This window comes from Hippocampus comes, unplaced genomic scaffold (genome assembly GCF_001891065.2).
Source record: "Hippocampus comes isolate QL1 unplaced genomic scaffold, H_comes_QL1_v1.1 scaffold19, whole genome shotgun sequence".
Lineage (NCBI taxonomy): Eukaryota > Metazoa > Chordata > Actinopteri > Syngnathiformes > Syngnathidae > Hippocampus > Hippocampus comes.
This window is the reverse complement of record NW_017805148.1, coordinates 424,574-442,144: the sequence shown is the minus strand read 5'-3', so window position 1 is coordinate 442,144 and position 17,571 is coordinate 424,574. Positions and strand designations below refer to the sequence as shown.

The following is a 17,571-nucleotide window of genomic DNA, read 5'->3' as shown; positions in this document are numbered from 1 at the left end:
GACACACACACACACACACACACACACACACACACACACGCACACACACACACACACACACACGCTCTCACAGTTTTCTTCCAAACCCAAACCCAAACCGTTTGGTCGAATTTACCCAAATAGACACACACACACACACACACACACACACGCTCTCACAGTTTTCTTCCAAACCCAAACCCAAACCGTTTGGTCGAATTTACCCAAATAGCAGTCGGTCCCTTTTTTGACACACACACGCTCTCACAGTTTTCTTCCAAACCCAAACCCAAACCGTTTGGTCGAATTTACCCAAATAGCAGTCGGTCCCTTTTTTGACCCATTGATTGGTTATTCTTTTACCCAAATCTTTCAAAGTGTATAAAGTATGTGTGAATGTGTATGTCTATGTGCGCCCTAAAACTGTGTTATCTTCTCTATTTCCTTTTTATTTCAGCTGAGCTGGGGCATCACATAAAAAAAAATAAATAAATAAAAAATTCAAGAACTGCAGAACAAAAGCAGGAAGAAGGCAAGGAAGAGTCAAGAGAGCCAAAAATTAACCCTACAAGCCCACTTTTCTCATACAAAGACATCTGTGCAAAAAAAGGGTGCTGGGGTGGTGGTGGAAGGATTTGAGTGCATGAGTATGAGCAGATTAAACAAAAATCTACAAGCAATTATATCTGCATCTGCACCATGCCAAAGTCAAAGACTCAAGTTTTCCCAGATGGGGGGGATCACATGGCATCGACGAGATCCTAATCCCCCTGCATGGCCAACCCGCTGTCACATTCCAATGTAAAAAGGCCCGAATGTACTCTATATGTAAAAGAGAAAGTGGGGCAGTTCAAAGGTCACTACCGAGTTGAGCTGGTGAAGTGGGAGAATTCGTCCTGATTTTTTTTTCTTTTTGTCATATTAAATATATCTTGACTCTGTACTGCACCAGATGATGCACGTGGTACAATTGCATCTTGTTATATGATGTTTTTGTATAGTATTGACGGGTTCTACAATAGTAATGTGACAGTGGTGCTATTAAGCGGTGGATTAAATCAGAATAAGTCATCATTGAGGACTCAGGTACCAAATGCTCAGCCCGAAACTACTTTACACACACCGCATGGGGACTTTCTCCAACCTCTCACCACAAATAGGTCAAAATAAGCCTCCAAGGAATGATTCAAACCTTTATGCCAATCGTCACAGTTCAAAAGTGTATATTGCATAAAAATGCGGGCTCCGACGGGCTGATGGGAAGGCGTCTTATCAGTAAAAAGTGTGCTCCATAGCAGCGAGTCCTCGACGTGGCCTGTTGACAGCCAACCCACAGGGTCGGTGTCATGGCACCTGAAGTAAGTAGAAACACCTATCGGTCACGCGTTCCAATACTTTTGCTCATTTGAAAATTGGGTGGCTTTAAAAAAAAAAAAAAAAAAAAAAAAAAAACTGACTTGGTGCTCCACAGTTAGCGCCATCCTTTCGACGCCCCTGCCTCTCTTCAAATTGGAATGAGAGAAGCGAGCTGGTGTGTCCTGTGCATGTGTAAATTAATATTAAAGCCAAAGGAATTTTCAGACTCAAAGTTTAAAAAAAAAGTAGTTGTGTTCATGTTTTTCACATATATGATGGAATTCATAGATAAAAGCCTTTTTTTGTATAATTTCTCACTATAAGGGGATTGGTTTGCTCCACAAAAAAGTATGTAGAGGTAGTGCCCAAAGAAAAAAAAACATTATACTTCACGTCGTAAATGCGTTAAAATGGACACAACAGTGAAACTCGAATTTACCCTGGTAGACAAAGTGAGTCACTCACGTGAAAACGAAGAAGAGCGAGGTGGAGCCCACCAGGAGGCAGGCGGCGGTGCACACCGGGATGAAAGCGGACGCTCGAAGCGAATCCGAGCCGCTGCCGGCCATCCTGTCCGTCCGGTCCATCCGTCCTCTCCGGGTTTCACTCAAATCTCAGACCGGACGGCGCGCGGAGAAAGTCCCTCGAACAACAACACAAACATGTTCAAACGTGGTCCAGTGGGAACATGTCAGCGGGGGGTAAAAAAAAGCTATAAGTGAAAAGCGAAGAATGAAGCGAGAAAGACGTGAAAGACACGCTCGCTCCGGATTCATGCCGTCCTGTGAGCGCCTCCAGACCGCAGTCCGCACACCGCCTCCGGCTCAGCCAGAAGGTGGAGCTTTCACTCGCGGGTGACGTGAAAGTAAACCACGCAACTCTTGCAGCCCCCGACGTGGTATTTTTACTAACCTAAAAAAAAAAAAATTCACAGTTGTTACTTTTGAATATGACCCCAGAAGAAACCCGCTTAAGGAATACACCTTAGAATAACGACTACGACCTGCTTGACTGAGAACCTACACAAAGGAAAAAACGTTTTTAGCAAGCACATTGTTATTTTTATTATAGATGCTTTGACAGTTCACACGAACGCACACACACACAAAAAATGCCGGGTTGTTTTCCCCAAACCCCTGTTTGAGTAGCTGCCAATTTTGAGGAGATTGGGTTCCTTTTTGTACGCAAGGTTATTTATTGTGATCCAGCAGATTGGGTTGCCGGTTCGATTTCAGCGGGCTGAATACTACAGTTGAGTTCAATTTAATGTGAGGAAAACACTGATGGTGGCCCAACACAGGAATCGGTGTTCAAATCCGAATCAGGGAGGGTTGCCCATCAATGGGAATCAACTTTCTGTGGCGACTCATGACAGGGGAAAGTTACTCCTTAGAAAAATGCTGTTAAGAAAATGAAGAAAAGAAAACCTTTAATAGTCTCACAATGGAGAAATTCACACTTCACAGCACCAAGTTAGGAGAGGAAGAAGTAGAAGAACAAAATAAATAGGAGCTGCTGGAAATTTGTATTATTTTTAACCGCAGCAACACTGATAGCCTGGCAAACAATTTCTTGGTACTTTAAACTCATCTGTATGGGTAATTTTTAAACCCGTTGGGTCAAAATTTTGACCCAACATGCTCGGTCAAATCCTCAACCCAATGCGCTGGGTTAGCTAACACACCTATTTTGGGTTACATTTAACCCATAAGCTTTCAAGTGAATTAAACACGACATAGGCGACTCTGCTATTAAGTGAACAATTTGAATTTAAGCTGTGGATATAGGTCAGTGCTTTTGATTAATTTACACCAGAAGAGAAAGCCTTGCTGTTCCTGCCATATAAGACAATTGGCCAAATATGACCCACTTTAAACATTCTTCCATGTTTTGATGGTTTACCTCAACTTCGTAACCAGATGACATGAAGCTCAACAGCTGTCATCACACAATGAGGCTCCCTTGGGTAAAAACTGTTCTAAAGGCTGATTGGTGCAGAGGTGACTCCTGCTCGTCCATAAAAGTCCTAAAGGTCTGATTCATCATCAATCCATCCTTCCGAGACATTCGTCAGCGGCCGTTTTGCAACCATGGACACTGAGGAGTTGGTTGAATCCATTATCCGAGCGCTCATGTTCCTGGCGGGGATCGTCGGGAATAACTGGTTGGCCATCAGCGCCATCCCTTCCAAATCTGGCATCTGCACCAACGACGTGCTCTTCATCAACTTGGCAGTTTCCAACCTCATCACCAACTACCTGGTGGACCTCCCCGACACCATCGCCGACTTCGCCGGCCGCTGGTTCATGGGGGAGACTTTCTGCGGCGTCTTCCGCTTCTGCGCTGACCTGTCGGAGACCAGCAGCATCTTCACCACCTTCTTCATTAGCGCCTTTTGGCACCAGAAGCTGGTGGGCTCCCTGAAACGGGGCGGCGCCCCCGTCAAGCTGGACAACGTGGGCCTCGTGCTGGGCCTGCTGGCCGGCAGCTGGGCCACGGCTTTGGCCTTCAGCGTGCCGCACTTTTTCTTTGTGCGCGTGAGGGTGACCAACGAAAGCGAGGAGGACTGCGTGGACGTCTTTCCGGATGACTTCTCCAGACAGACCTACGAGGTCTTCTACCTGACGCTGGCTAACGCCCTTCCTCTCGCCGGCTTGCTGTTCGCCAGCGGTCAGATCGTGGTGACGTTAATGAAGAACCAGCAGCGGATCCGGAATCGAAACGCTGAACTTGATAAGGATGAAGCTCTTGAAGGAGCCGCCAGGACGGCTTCCAGGCTGAGCGCCACCTCATCGAACCACGTCTACATGGGCATGCCCGCCTCCGTTTCCTGTCCAGATACTCGAAGCGCCTGCGGAGCTCCACCCAAACTGTCCAAGGTGAACTTGGGGAAGACCAACACCAGCTCCCAAGTGCGTGCGGCCAAGAGCGTGGTGGCGGTTGCCAGCGTATTCCTGGTGTGCTGGCTGACTCATCTGCTGCTCCGCATCACCAACAACTTCCACACCTCCTTACTGATGGTGGAGGTGGCCAGCTACATTGCAGCCTCCTACACCTGCATCATCCCCTACATTTTCCTGCACGGAGTCAAAAAGCTTACATGCTCATGTAAAAGATAGAAAGCTTTGCATTTTAACAGTGGCTTCAACCTTGTTTTTGATCAATTCCAGTACATTTGTTAACACAGCAGAGTTAAGTTGCACTTAACTTCAAAGTACATTTGCATTCAACCTTTCAGAGGTTTGCTTTTAAACATCTGCCAGGTATATTTTTTTCCCGCATTTGTGTGCATGTAGTATATACGTTTATACTAAAAATAATTGTTTTTTGGGTGTAATTTTGTGCGATGGTTTATTTGTTCTAATCATTAAAATTGTCAAATAAAATCATGAAATATTGATGTGTAGTGAATCAACATACCGGCATTTCCAAGATACTCTTAATTTTTGTTGACAAAATAAGTTATGAAAGTGGAGTTTTGGAAAAGGTTCAGGCATTGATAATAATGAAGTCAAAATTTCAAATCAAAATGTCTTTATTCCCACCAGGCTAAAACAGCGTAAACACTCCAGTGCAAGGCAGCTAATTGGAGGAAAAAAAAAAAACCAACAATTTGAGCGTTCCCTTTTGCGATGACTGTATGGGAAGCCTTGAGTGCTGTTTTTAATTAACGTAATTACTTGAACCCAAAGAAGTGACGTCCCTCAGCGGTTGTCGCATTATGAGCAATGGAGCCGTCATGTTAAGGCGTATAGTTGGGCAATGGCGAGGCTGAAAAGCGGAAAAAACGCCTCGCGAACACATTAAAAAAAATAATCAAATTTGTGTTTATATACATTGTCAATAAGGAAGAAAAAAAAGTGGTGATAGGTTTGTATGCCTCCTCCTTGTAAATGCATAGGAGTGTCTGTACTATATTTACACATTTTCCACTGTTGTGTTTCGGGACTCTAAGCATTAAATAAGTTATAAAACCTGCATCTTCAGTCTCTTAACAGTCACATCCTTGCACTAAGTCATACTGGGCATTTTACCCCAAAATAAGAAGATGCACTACTCAGAAGAAGTGAGAAATTTTGGGGCTTTGGCAGTCAATTTCAGGGTGATCCGAATACACACCAAAAACCCTGCCAGGTGAAATTAATGTAACTTTTGCGAAACTTTTGAACGCACAAGTCCAACTGCTCAATCGTTCATTTTAGGTTTGTTCTAAAATGTCACCGTCGTAACTTTTTGTGAGTAGTGCGTAACGCTGCCTGTGATACCTGACTCCTGTCTCCAATGTACAAACGTGACAGATGTATCAGCTAAGCGATGAAAGTTAAGCGAGGGATGTCGGCGAACGTCAATGGAGTTTATCGAGTTTGGCCTGCAGAGACTTGAAGTTGCCGATGGTGTATTGGAGGGCGGCGTTGGGGCTGAGGGATTGCAGCTCCACCAGGTAGCCGCAGATGTTGTCCAGGCACACGTTGGTGAAGCGGCGTCTGTTGCGGAGGGGAAAGAATTGGTCGGCAATGGGAAAGACCCAACAGTTCATTTGACAGACATCCGACGCTGCAGCTCCCTCCAGAGGCCAGAAGCTGAACTGCTACTGAAGTGGCTTACCTGTCATACGTGGGCACTCTGCTGGGGTCGTCCACGAAACCCGACAGCAGCACGTGTATGCACTCCACCAAGTGCAGAGGCTTCTTCAGGCGCTGCCAGTAAGGATCCTACAACGGACAATCTTCATGCATACTTACTCTTATTTACATTATTTTAAAAATGGACGTGCATGTGATTTGAGGCGGCTACCCTGGTTTTGAAAAGCTGGTCGTAGACCTCGAGGAGGCGCGGCAGCTGCACCCCGATCTCCTGCATGGTGGACGTGACGAAGCCCACGTCCCAGTTGAGGCGGCACACCTCCTGCTCCAGATACTTCACCAGGAATTCTGCAAACACGCAACGCACACAGTACACGTTACATACATGATACATAGGCGGTGAACACACTTCACGCACGTTACAAATCAACAACCCGCACTTTATACACAGGGCACATATATTTTTGGAAAGAGAACATGCACACTTTTCACAGACGAGACACCCTCACACGGTACAATACATCCACACTATTGACACACACCCACACTTTACACACAACACACACCACCATTTAAACTTCACACACACATGTACTGTATGTGTATAATACTCTCTGAGTAAGGAGTCAAATCCATGGTAATAGTCCACAGGGAGGACATGTTTGAACGTGCTGCTTGTAATGGCGACTCACAAGGGACGAGCAATCATCATAATTATGCCGCTTTCAACTAAATAGCCGGCATCACAACTCCAGCAAAGCGAGGAACACACTTACCATAGACCACAAGTGCACTAAAATGAGAGAAGAACGCTGACCTAGTGGAAAGTAGCGCGGTGTCCCCGCATAGATCCGGCCCAGCGACACCAGCTTCAAACTGAGGGATCGCATCCTGTCCACGGGACTCATGGCCACCGTGTCTGCCAGTTCTGCGAGACAAGATTGGCGGCAGCTACTCAACAAATAACGATGAAAGCAAAACACGACCTTGTTTTGTGTGTTGTAGGGCAATGACCTTTCTCTATGATTTCCTGCCAAAGCGAGTGCACCAGAATTGGATCCGAGTGTCCCGCGCAGTGAATGATGGCCAGCTTGCACTCGGACAGTTTGAAGTGGTCGGCGTATTCCCCGTACAGCTGCGTGCAGGAATGGGATCACACAAACAATTCCCACTGCCTAAAGCTATGTTTTTTTTTAAGCTTGACGGAGCCAAGGCACACATTTTACATGAGAACAATATCAAGGCACGACACCAAACAAAAACGTCGCAAAAACGATGAATGCCAATATAATATGACCTTGTCTCAATTTACTCACAAATTTACTGAGCGTGATTATTAGGAATTATTCTGTTGTATGAATGGCGGAAGTTGGGTAGAGAAATTGCCATGTTGCGCAGTGCTACTTGCCTCTTAAAACAATTATTAGCACGACAATTATTTGACCAATGTTAAAATGGAGTACCGTAGTGTAGTAGGCTTAAGTGTTCAACAAAAACAAGGTTTTATTCATAAAAGGCATATTTAATATTGTAAGCTACTGTAGTATGATGCATTTTCAGTTGTGATGGCCGTTCTTCGCCTGCGATTGTGAATCCTTTTGTCCGAGACTGCCGGAATCGTACAGCATAGCGCAGATTTAAACCGTTCATAAAGCTGTTGTGTGTTACCTTGGTGATGTCCATGAGATCCGAATCCAACTGAGAGACGGCATTTTTCACCGAAGGATGATTAGAACACTGTCGGATTAGCGTCTCCTGAATCTGGACTTGGATGCGCACCAGCTATGAGAAGTAAGCAGAGCGGTGTTATGAGAAGTAAGCAGAGCGGTGTTATGTGCATGGGCAGGTTTTTACCTTCTGATTTTTTTTGTTGTTTTAAATAATTTAAGGAAAAAAAAAAAAACGTGAAAGTCAACTTAATTTGACTTTAGTCGACAAATAAAGCTATTTCTATATTTTGGGGAGATGAGTAAATGTAAAAGCTACAAAACCTACGTCACTACTTATACTTTATTTCCCCGGGATCAAGACGGTCGACACTGTACCTCCATCTTCTCCTCCAGCTCATGGAGGAACTCGCCATCTGCCGCCTGAGCGGAGATACAGGAGGAGCTCTTAGCGGACAAGATGGCCCGGGCCAAGTACTCTAGACGCTGCTTGAGGGAGATCTCGGTGCTGCGTGTGCGCACAGACGAGAGGTACATTTAGGTTGGTACAATGATGGCATTTCTCCTATTCCTCATCATCAATGACAGATTCACAGACCTGTGCATGTCGGCAAGGCGGGCTAGAACGTGGGCAGCCTTGCCAAAGTTGCGGTTCTTCTCGTAGTAGCGCCACAGCAGGTCCATGTTGTGCACCTTGCTCTGATCCTGTTTGATCATATGCATGAGATGCTCTTCCAGGTACGGCGAATTCACCTGGACAAAACAGGATCCAACCACACACATTAGATGGCGCTGGTGAAAAAAGTGTCTTGATTAGAGTTCAATTGGTTTATGAGAGCCCTGGTATTGACTCATAATGGTTTCTTCGAACCAAAATGGCTGACTTCTAGTCCGATTTCGGCTTGAGTATTTTTCAGGCTTGGATAGACTTGTCCACCTAATTTCATGCTTTTTATTTTTAACTTGCCGTGAATCGTCAAAATGATTATAAAACTTTGACCTATTTAAGATGCATCTGCGAAATTGTTTTTTTTTTCTGTCGAACATCTAAAGTACTGCCTGGTACTCTGGCCCGAATAAACCACAGGGTACCTCGAGCAACTTGTCCGCCAGATCTGCTTGGATGAGCCAGTTGTACAGGGCGATGTGAAACAGCTCATCTTGGGACCTCTGAGCCAGACCAAAGATCTGCTCGAACTGCAGCGGAAAGAGGTTCTCATTCAAAGAAAAACTGCAGGAAATGTACAGAATCAAACACACATTTCTCACTCACGTGGGCCGTCGCTTCCTCGTTACTCAGCATGTTAGGATCGGAGGTGAGGACGGGAGGCCCCGGCTGCTTTGGGACGCTGGGGGATTGAGGGGCTGCTTTGCTTTGGTTGACCAGCTCCTGCATGGTGTCCGTGATACATTTATAACACGATAGCCTGCAGGGATGGGATCGGAAAATGTCAAGTGACAAAAGCCATCAGCAACGTATTGACAGTTATTTTGATGTGACTCAAATGTGATGTTGTGTCAAAGTGTGCTAGTGTGCTATTTAGGCTTGTATCAGCATAGATAGATGAAGACCATCATTTGTAGAGGAAAAAAAAAAAAAAAGAGTTTTAGGACCAATTAAGGCAAATGAAATAATTTCAGGACCAATTTTACCTTTCCTGGAAGGCTAGCTGTCCCGTATGGTCCTCCTCGGGCTCTCCATTTTTGTAAAAATGGGGGCCCAGCCTCTGAGGGTCCTTCTTATCAGCCGCCGTGAGGCACAGCTCGAGGACGCCCTCGTAGAAACGCACTGAGAGACCGAGCATCAATTAATAACAGAACCGCCATGAGCAGTGATCACAGCGGTGTCGAGTTAGACGCTACCTTGTCTGTACTGGGAGCAAACCAGCGGCAGGTCGGTGTGCTGGCTGATCTGCTGGTAGAGACGCAGTGACTCTCTCAGGGTTCTCTCCTTATCGAGCTTGTTCTGGATCTGCTTGGAGCTCTGCAGCAACTCGTTAGCCTTTGTGGAAGAACAAACATCTCAAACCCCAGAATGTGGATGATGAAACTATTTTTTGGTTTAAAAGGCTTGCTGACTTGAAATATATTATGTACAAATAATAGAACTTGAAATATAACATAAATGTTACATGGGAGGCGTGAAGAACCAAATGGAGCGTAATACTTGGCAACAACCAGCAGAGGGAGCCACTACATCACACCCAACGACTAAATTCAAGCCATACACAAGAAAAGCAAACTTTGGCTCTGCCGTGTAACCTTGGAGCAGACACTGTCGTCTGTGCTGTAGAGCAGCGGGCACACGTCTCGCAGGTGATTGCTGATGGCGTCCACAGAGGCGTTATCTTTGATGTAGACGTTAATGAGGGCTGTGACCAGAGCTCCCGAAAGCTCTTTCCCCCGGATCACCACATCCTTGAAACTTGCTGCTTTCATCTGCTCCTGAAAATCCTAAAAAAAAAAAAGAGTGGCTGTGTGAGATATTAAGAGCGCAACAGAGTACAAGTGAAGGTGGGGTGTTTCTGTAAATTCTACCTTGGGCAGTTCTGACATGATGAGGCTGAACTGATGATCGCAAAGAAGCTTCCAAAGGGCCAGAGTCTGATAGGAGCGATGTACGAGCGCCTGGATGCTCTGCAGGGACACTTTCTCGTACAGCTGAGCCTTGGCTGGAAACAAGATTTGTAAATTATAGTAAGATGAAAAGGTCTAAAAGTATAACGGGGAAACAGAAACCCTAACTGTCCAGATGCTCAAAACTCACTGTGATACTTCCTTTGAAGCTCCTGTTGGACCTGCTGTGAGCTGGCGCCATCCGGCCGCATAAATCCCAGCAGTCTTTGCTGTAGGTTGCCGGGGGAACTGAAGCTATAAAGGGATTCGAATCAGAAGAGGTTTTTTTCAGCAAGTTAGTACCCTCTTTCGGTTCGTGTCAGTAAATGTTGACTATCATGTCTTACCTTGCGCCGCTAAGAGAGGATGGACTGAACTGAGAGTTTTTGTCCAGAAACTCCTTCAACCTATGAAGTTCCAGAAGGACCGACTCCAGATCAAAAGAAGCAACGCTGCTTTCCAACTGTTGTTGATAAGGAAGAGTGTTGAAGAGTGTTGATTAGAAAGCCGTTTTAAGGGAACATACTATGAAAATGGATTTATTATCTGTGAAAATGTGTGTACATGGTTCAATAAACGGGTCCGAGCTATTGATTATTTTTAGAATCGCTTTTTAGAGTAATGGGACAAAAATGAATTTTGTATTATAAAAGACAATAAAGATATTAGTTTTGGAGCACTTGTCAGTCTTCAGAAGTCTCTACTATAATTCTGCTAAGTGAATGCTAAGAATGCTGTGAGTCTTCATTCTTTGTGTATGATGAGGGGAGCTTATCAGATGGCCCCTGAGAAGTGTTGTAAATTTTGAAAAAATTAAATAAATATAAAATATCTCCTTTAAAGGGGACCCGAAGGCAGTTTGGAAACGGTACTCACAATACTGACGGTCTGACTTCCTTTGCTGATGGTTTTCTCCACTGCTAGGCTCCCATCCCAAATGTTTCTGTTTGTGACAAGTAGAAATGGAGAAAAGATGAGTCCTCCACATTGGTTTCATACGACGGTGCCACATATCGGTCATTACACACTGACCCGAGAACGCGAGCAAAGTAGACACAGATGCCGTTGTGCTTCCCGGAGTAGATCACCTCTGGGCCAACCGACATTGGGGTAATGGGGGCGGACCCCGTGTGAATTGGAGCAAAGGGCGTGGCCAGGGGTGGGGGTAAAATGCCTGGTGGGTGGGACACATCATACAGTACTTGAATATGCCTGGACAGTTGGTTCTCCACGCACACATGTGAGCAAACATTTACCAGGTGCTGGAGAGCTCATCATGGGTCCAACATTGCTGGGTGGTGACATAGCTGCGGGAAACCTCATCTGTGCCTCTCCTCCATATCTGATGACACATTTATACATTTAAAGGGCTAAGCGGGGCCTGCGTGGTGCGGTGCCGGGCCGTTCTGTAACCTGGAATGGAAATGCGGCTTTCGTGTTATCAGACCTGAAGAAGGCTCTGGTGGCCCACTGCGAGACCTCTCTATCACAAGCGACGTTGGAACAAGCCAGGATCAAAGCTGTAGCGCAGGCCTGCTCCTCCTGAACACACCGGAAGCATAAGCACATTTAAACATCCTTCGAGAGCGTAATGAACCCTGTGTCAAAGAATGATTTTACCCGATGCAGCTTGAAGAAGCGCTCAATCTCCTCGCTCTCTCCTCCCGCGCAGCTCACCAGCAGGTGACGCAGCTGATCGACAGGACGGAGCTTTTGGAAAATGTGACTCCCCTACAGAAGAGTGAAAATATTTGCCATTAGCATTCCAAAGCGAGACTTGACATTGTGTTTCATGCGGCAAGAGGCTTTCAACCTTTGCTGAAAGAAGGACAAATTTCTGTGGGGGGATGTTGTGCTGCAGGACCACCACGGGGGAGTCAGTGACTGGGATCAGGTCTTTGTTCAGGGGAGTGCAAATCCTGGCTGGCCTCTCCTCGCTGATGGCGCTTATAGCCCATGTGTGTCCATCGATATTAGACATCATCTGCATGGAAAAGGGACTTTGTTATGTATGCCGGCATTACGATTCGGCATTTGCAACTTCGTAGATTTTTGGGGTCACCGAACACCATCCTACTGTTTTTCTCTCCCCCTGTTCATATGTTTGCCCACCCCTGTCATCGAGATATTAGCCTGGAAGGTTTTAGTCTAGAACGGCTTCGTTGGTCCCACCTGAGTCTCCATCAAGGGCTTCTTGAAGGGAAAAGAGTCATGGTTGATGCACCACAGGACGTCGTTGTCCTCAGTCTCAGAAGCCGCCATCAGCAAAATACCTGTGGCGATCATACAATAGTATCAAAGACTCTCGATAAAGAAATGCCAATATGGTCAGGGTTTACCTTTACTGTGCAGCGCCTTGTGGACCTTGGCGGGTTTCTGCAGCGTGGATGATGCAGAGAAGCCCGGCGGTAGGCGGACGTGAACCAGTGAGAGCAGGGTGGGTCGGGCCGGCGTGTGCCTTTGTTGCGGTGGCGCAAACGGCGTGGTGCTGAAGTAGAGACGCACACCTGCGGGAAGAAAAAACAAAAAGAATAATACCAGAAGTGCAAACATTTTCCTGTGTTGCGTGTGCTATGTTGTTTTTCCTCCCGCTCTTTACCTGCATGTGTCACAGCAAGCAAGTGGCAGTCAGATGACTCCGATCTACTTATCACAGAGATCTGGACGATGGGCTGGAAGACAGAACGATCGATCGTCCTGCAGAAGAACAGTTTGAAAACCAATATCAATTCTCGTGAGTTTCAAGAAGAAGGGTCCAAAAAGTGAACTCTTGTTTCATCGTGGCGAGACCTGGCAATGTTTCCAGCGGCTGTGACAATGCTGTTTTGAGACATGGTGGCCACACGACTCATAGCTTGTCCGTCAGCACCCAGGTCATACACCTGACCGATGGAAAAGAGCGTTTTATTTCAGCACACTGACAAACACCAATAACGTCTGCATACAAACAGCTGGTTCTCTGGTGTGCCCTATAATAAATGCGACATTGAACTATCCAGTAAATATTTTGTTATCTGCCTATTTGTGAAAATGTGTGTGAGCAAGACATTCTAAAATATGCCTAAAAAGTTTGTGCAAATTGTGCAAAAAAAATGCATACTGTGTCCTATGTAGTCTGTAAATTACAGTTCACACACCATACACACGGTAGAATTACGGTAATACCTGTATAACTCCTTTCTCAGAGCGTGTAAAGAGTGTGTTACGGGAGTTGTCCACAGCAATCTGCACAATTGGGTCTGGAATGCAGGAAAACATGTTTGATGAATAAATACTCATCTCAGTTATTTCCTCAGGGTCGGAATCATGTGTGCTTACCATCCTCAGAGAAAGAGAACTGGAGCACAGAGGGGACGAGGAAGGAGAGGGAGCTCTTAGAGTGGTTGATCTTGCGGCAGCGCTGACTTAGCCAGCCCGCCTCCGCCTGGTAGGCGATCTCATACAGGCAGCCGTCCTTGCCTGCCATGAAGATGCGACCCAAGTCGGTGGAGGTCACTGAGAGGATGTAGGTGTTATCGGTGGGAATGGAGAAGAGAGGGTCCAGCAGCAGCTGCAAGCCGCCCGACATGCTGTCGTTCAGCCCTGAGACAACACAGAAATACACATGCTGGGATGATACATTAAGAGCAGAAAGGGAGGGAGTATGTTATTTCCTTTCTGTATGTAACAAGACATTTGGAAACCCTTAAAATGGGAAAAATATCATATACTTTAAAGTTCAAGTGACTTAAAATTGCCCCAAAAAATACAGCCGTGATTCTGATAACCATGAACATATATATAATGACATTTGGAATAAATAATGGCTTTGCTCCTGATGAAAGCCATACTCACTCCAGTCCAAACTCACCAGCATGGCCCTTTGGGAAGCTCAGTCCCAGGATGACTACATCCACGGATGTGGCCAATACAAGCAGGTAATGGATGTGAGGCTGCAAAATCCCTGGGGAAAAAAAAAAAAAAAACATTATGCACCTGAAGGTACAAATTAATGTATTGCTCACACAAACCTTGTTTTGGTTTCACCAGCCCAACAGCCAGAATGGTTTCGATGAGGCCGTCGAAATAGGCGACGTCTCCCCTGCGAGGCATATTAGCACAAATCATCACATATCGGCTGTACCTCTCAGTCACTCGCTCTAATGCGATTCTGCTAACCCGTCCTCATAATTCCATAAGAAGATGTCGTTGTCGATCGTGAGCCATGCTCGAGAAATCTCGGGAAAAACACCCATCATGCAGTTGAACTGCATATCTGCAATTTACGTTCAGGGGAAAAACTGATGTCTCTATTAAAATATTAACCAGAAGATAAATAATAAAAAAAATATTTGCTATAAATGTATAATGTAGCATATTTACATCAGATTTATTGATAGTGAAGATATCAATTTACTCTTCTTGACACTTCCCAAATGTGCAATTTGAGAACAGAAAAAAAAATCGAAACTGTGTAACTTCCAATGGAAATCCAGACTTGTCCTTTATCAATGAAAGGATACGGCTGAATTGCTCGACCAGCTCTGGAGGCAGGGGAACTCGGCGCACTGCACTGAGCTCTGGAAGGTTGGGCACGCTGAGTAAACCAGGGCCTTGGAGGGGATAGTCCATGTCGGACACTCCAGAGAGGGACGGTATATCTAATAGCACAGACGTCATGTTAACATTTGTGACAAAAAAAAAAAAAAAAGCACCAAAATTAATTGTATTTAAACGCACTATTCCTGAAACATTTAATGGGTAACATGTAGATCGTATGTATCAGACCTGCCACCATTCTTCCTTGACTTCACCTCAAAATTAAGTTAAGCATGCATATTGGTATCACTGTACACTTATTCCTACCTCTACCAATTGTGCATTTCGTTACCGTGGCTGACAAAAATAGACACGGACAATATAACCGATATCTCTACTTTTTACTCCTTTGTATTCCTGGCTGGTACTCCACCGCGACTTACTGTGGGAGGGCACGCTGAGGAGCTCCGACAAGTCCGGGAAGCAGCGGTCATCCAGCAGGTGTCGGTCGACTAGCCGGGCCGAGCTGTCGAGTGCATCGGCAAGAGCAGCGGAGGGGCTGCTGGGTCCGGCGGTGGACGGCATGGTTCACACTGCCACTGACCGATGAAACTAGCCGGATAAAAGTGTTCAGTCAAACTAAGACACGGAATAATACACACCGCGTTAATATACGTCACTTGGTGTTTAAATTTGAGTCTACGTGAGTGACGTAAAACTAGTTAAAACAAGTTGATAAGTAGTGCACTGATTGCTAGGATTCTTAGAATAAGTACTAGCATGGAGGCTAAAAGCTAAAAGCTGCTTAAGCGTAATTAAACGCCATTCTGAGTGAGCTCATCATCTTACCCGAAAGGGGAAGATTCCGCCTATTTAGTGAATTATTCCTCCAACGTCAGTTAGTTTAGTAAATAACGTGAAGAAAGTAAGGGAAGTGATTAAAAAAAGCGAGAAACACTAAACTGCCCGCCAACCTCATGCACGAACGCCGAGGTCAAAGGTTTTACTTCCGGATTCTTAAAAAAAAAACATATTTGTGACGACTTTGTAAATTAATTTACGGATATTTTTATTGTTTCAAAAAGAGTTGAAACTATTAGGTATGTTTTCTAACAATTTAGATAAAAAAAAGTATAAGTTTATTCTTTTTAATGCAATAAGTCCTACGGCGGTCGAGAGGGTCACATCATCAAAACGCGATTGCAAACAGCCTCTGTACTGACGTATTTATTTCAATAAAATCTATATTGCTTCCATTAAATTGCACATATACTATGAAACGCACTGATCACCTTTAGCAGGACAGTGAGCTAGGAGGTACAAAATCTGGCTTTTGGTCGACAAATTTAAAGCTCAAATGTGGAGGTTCACTTTGTGGACTGAACAAGCTACGAAATGTTCCATTATAAAAAAAAAAAAAAAAAAAAAAACAGGTATCATTTTTATCCTCAGTCAATCCTTCCATTTTTTTTATTTTTTTTTTTTATTCAGCTTATCCTCACAAGGCTCGCGGGCGTGCGGGAGCCTTTCCCAGCTGTCTTCAGGTTGCCAGCCAATTTAGAGTATTCCTTTAACCTGCCATTCATGGTTTTCGGAGTGTGGGAGGAAACTGGAGTAACCGGAGAAAACCCACACAGGCACATGCAAGCTCCACACAGGAAGGCTGGAGCCGGAATCGAACCCTGCACCTCTGCACTGTGAGGCGAATGTGCTAACCAGTCGTTCACCGTGCCGCCATTCTCAATCATTTTTGTATTTTGGACACACAGTGGTTTGCTTGTCTGCCCGTAGTTCGGTGTTTCATTTTAGCTTCTTGACTCTAAATTGTCCATTGGCGTGAATGCATGTGGAGGCTTGTATGTTGAAATGTGCTGTGATTAACTGGTGACCAGTCCATACTGTACCCCGCCTCTCACACCAAAAGTCAGCTGGGATAGGCTCCAACTCACCCGTGATCCCATTGAGGACAAACATGAATAGTGTTGTGAAAATAGTGTTGTGTTCTATAATTGCAATATCTTTCTTTATAAACAAGTGCAAGGTGAATGAATCCCTTCCATGCTATAGTAAGTCCAAAAAACACTTTATTAAGAACGTCAATACACTAATTTCCAACATTCACTTTCTTTTTTTCTTTTTTTAACTTTTTTTTACAGAATTCTTTTCAGATATAAACATTTTTTTTAGTTCAACTATAATACAGTCAGCGGGAGTAAAAATGAATCGGGTTGCTGCACAACAGCGAAGGAGCTCCCACCCAATGTTTTTCGAAACATTTCCTTCTGGTCTGTTAACTTCAACTTGGTCTATTAGGTCCTTAAATAGAAAGAGCTTTGAATGTTTCTCTGTAACATACTGGATCCATGTGGGTTTGCCAGAGTGTTGTCTAATGCTTAGTCCCGTCCTTGGCGGCGTATAGCGCTCGTAACGTCTGTGCCACTTTGTGTGTCAGCTTGTGTCCGCTCGTTAAGGAGATTTTCTTATAAATAATGTCCGACTCCTTGATGTTGTCCAACCAAGGCACCTTTTTGCGACCGTCCCGTTTCTTGGCCACGGCCCAGGGTCCGGAGTAGGACCCGCACATCCAGTGCACGCTGTAGCCGCTTTTGGTCTTCTGCACCACCCTGGCGATCTGCGGCCTGTCTTTGTATTTGGGACAGCAGATGGCCACCACGTCCGTCACGTCCACGCTCTCGTTCATGTGGCCGGAATCCTCCGCCAAGTCGTCACCTCGTCGCGACTTCTGCTGTGAGTAAAAGGAAGCTGTTGTTGTGTGTGTGTGTGTGTGTGTGTGTTATATATATATATATATATATCGACACACCACCTGTTATTTTTTTATGCCTCTATAT

The 17,571-nt window shown here is 45.1% G+C and overlaps 4 protein-coding genes across 6 annotated transcripts in view; 1 reads left to right on the top strand and 3 right to left on the bottom strand.

Moving 5' to 3' along the window:
* Nucleotides 1–2,777, bottom strand: part of LOC109514684 (probable palmitoyltransferase ZDHHC8) — an 11,739-nt gene extending 8,962 nt beyond the window's left edge. The window contains exon 1 of one of the 2 annotated variants that reach the window (XM_019867972.1): nt 1,801–2,777. In XM_019867972.1, coding sequence (XP_019723531.1) covers nt 1,801–1,922 — 122 coding nt within the window. In that variant the 5' untranslated portion in view covers nt 1,923–2,777. The remainder of the gene's footprint in view (nt 1–1,800) is intronic. The other variant, XM_019867973.1, reaches the window with a different exon arrangement.
* Nucleotides 2,778–2,882: 105 nt separating this feature from the next.
* ora5 (olfactory receptor class A related 5) lies at nt 2,883–4,454 on the top strand. The gene has a single exon (XM_019867984.1). The coding sequence runs from the start codon at nt 3,426–3,428 to the stop codon at nt 4,452–4,454; it is 1,029 nt and encodes a 342-aa protein (XP_019723543.1). The 5' UTR covers nt 2,883–3,425.
* Nucleotides 4,455–4,852: 398 nt separating this feature from the next.
* nup155 (nucleoporin 155) lies at nt 4,853–15,707 on the bottom strand. 2 transcript variants are annotated; one of them, XM_019868035.1, is made up of 34 exons: nt 15,569–15,707; nt 15,163–15,358; nt 14,704–14,841; nt 14,360–14,456; nt 14,212–14,282; nt 14,052–14,144; nt 13,520–13,783; nt 13,367–13,440; nt 12,992–13,083; nt 12,801–12,898; nt 12,541–12,708; nt 12,374–12,474; nt 12,015–12,185; nt 11,822–11,932; nt 11,649–11,743; nt 11,458–11,543; nt 11,234–11,375; nt 11,078–11,144; nt 10,549–10,664; nt 10,353–10,456; nt 10,124–10,257; nt 9,848–10,039; nt 9,449–9,587; nt 9,239–9,374; nt 8,859–9,012; nt 8,678–8,782; nt 8,184–8,338; nt 7,964–8,093; nt 7,587–7,700; nt 6,933–7,053; nt 6,736–6,846; nt 6,130–6,266; nt 5,941–6,047; nt 4,853–5,819 (listed from the first exon to the last, which is right to left on the bottom strand). In XM_019868035.1, exons 2-34 carry the CDS (start codon nt 15,302–15,304, stop codon nt 5,681–5,683), a joined length of 4,104 nt encoding a protein of 1,367 aa, XP_019723594.1. In that variant the 5' UTR covers nt 15,305–15,358; nt 15,569–15,707; the 3' UTR covers nt 4,853–5,680. The 2 variants fall into 2 exon arrangements, with proteins under 2 accessions (XP_019723594.1, XP_019723593.1); XM_019868034.1 differs by having other exon boundaries at nt 15,163–15,331.
* Nucleotides 15,708–16,785: 1,078 nt separating this feature from the next.
* LOC109514688 (nipped-B-like protein B) lies at nt 16,786–17,501 on the bottom strand (the record flags this gene model as incomplete). The annotated part of the gene is made up of 1 exon (XM_019867983.1): nt 16,786–17,501. A coding segment is annotated over one exon (396 nt), but the record flags the coding sequence as incomplete, so codon positions are not given.
* Between the last annotated feature and the right edge of the window lie 70 nt (nt 17,502–17,571).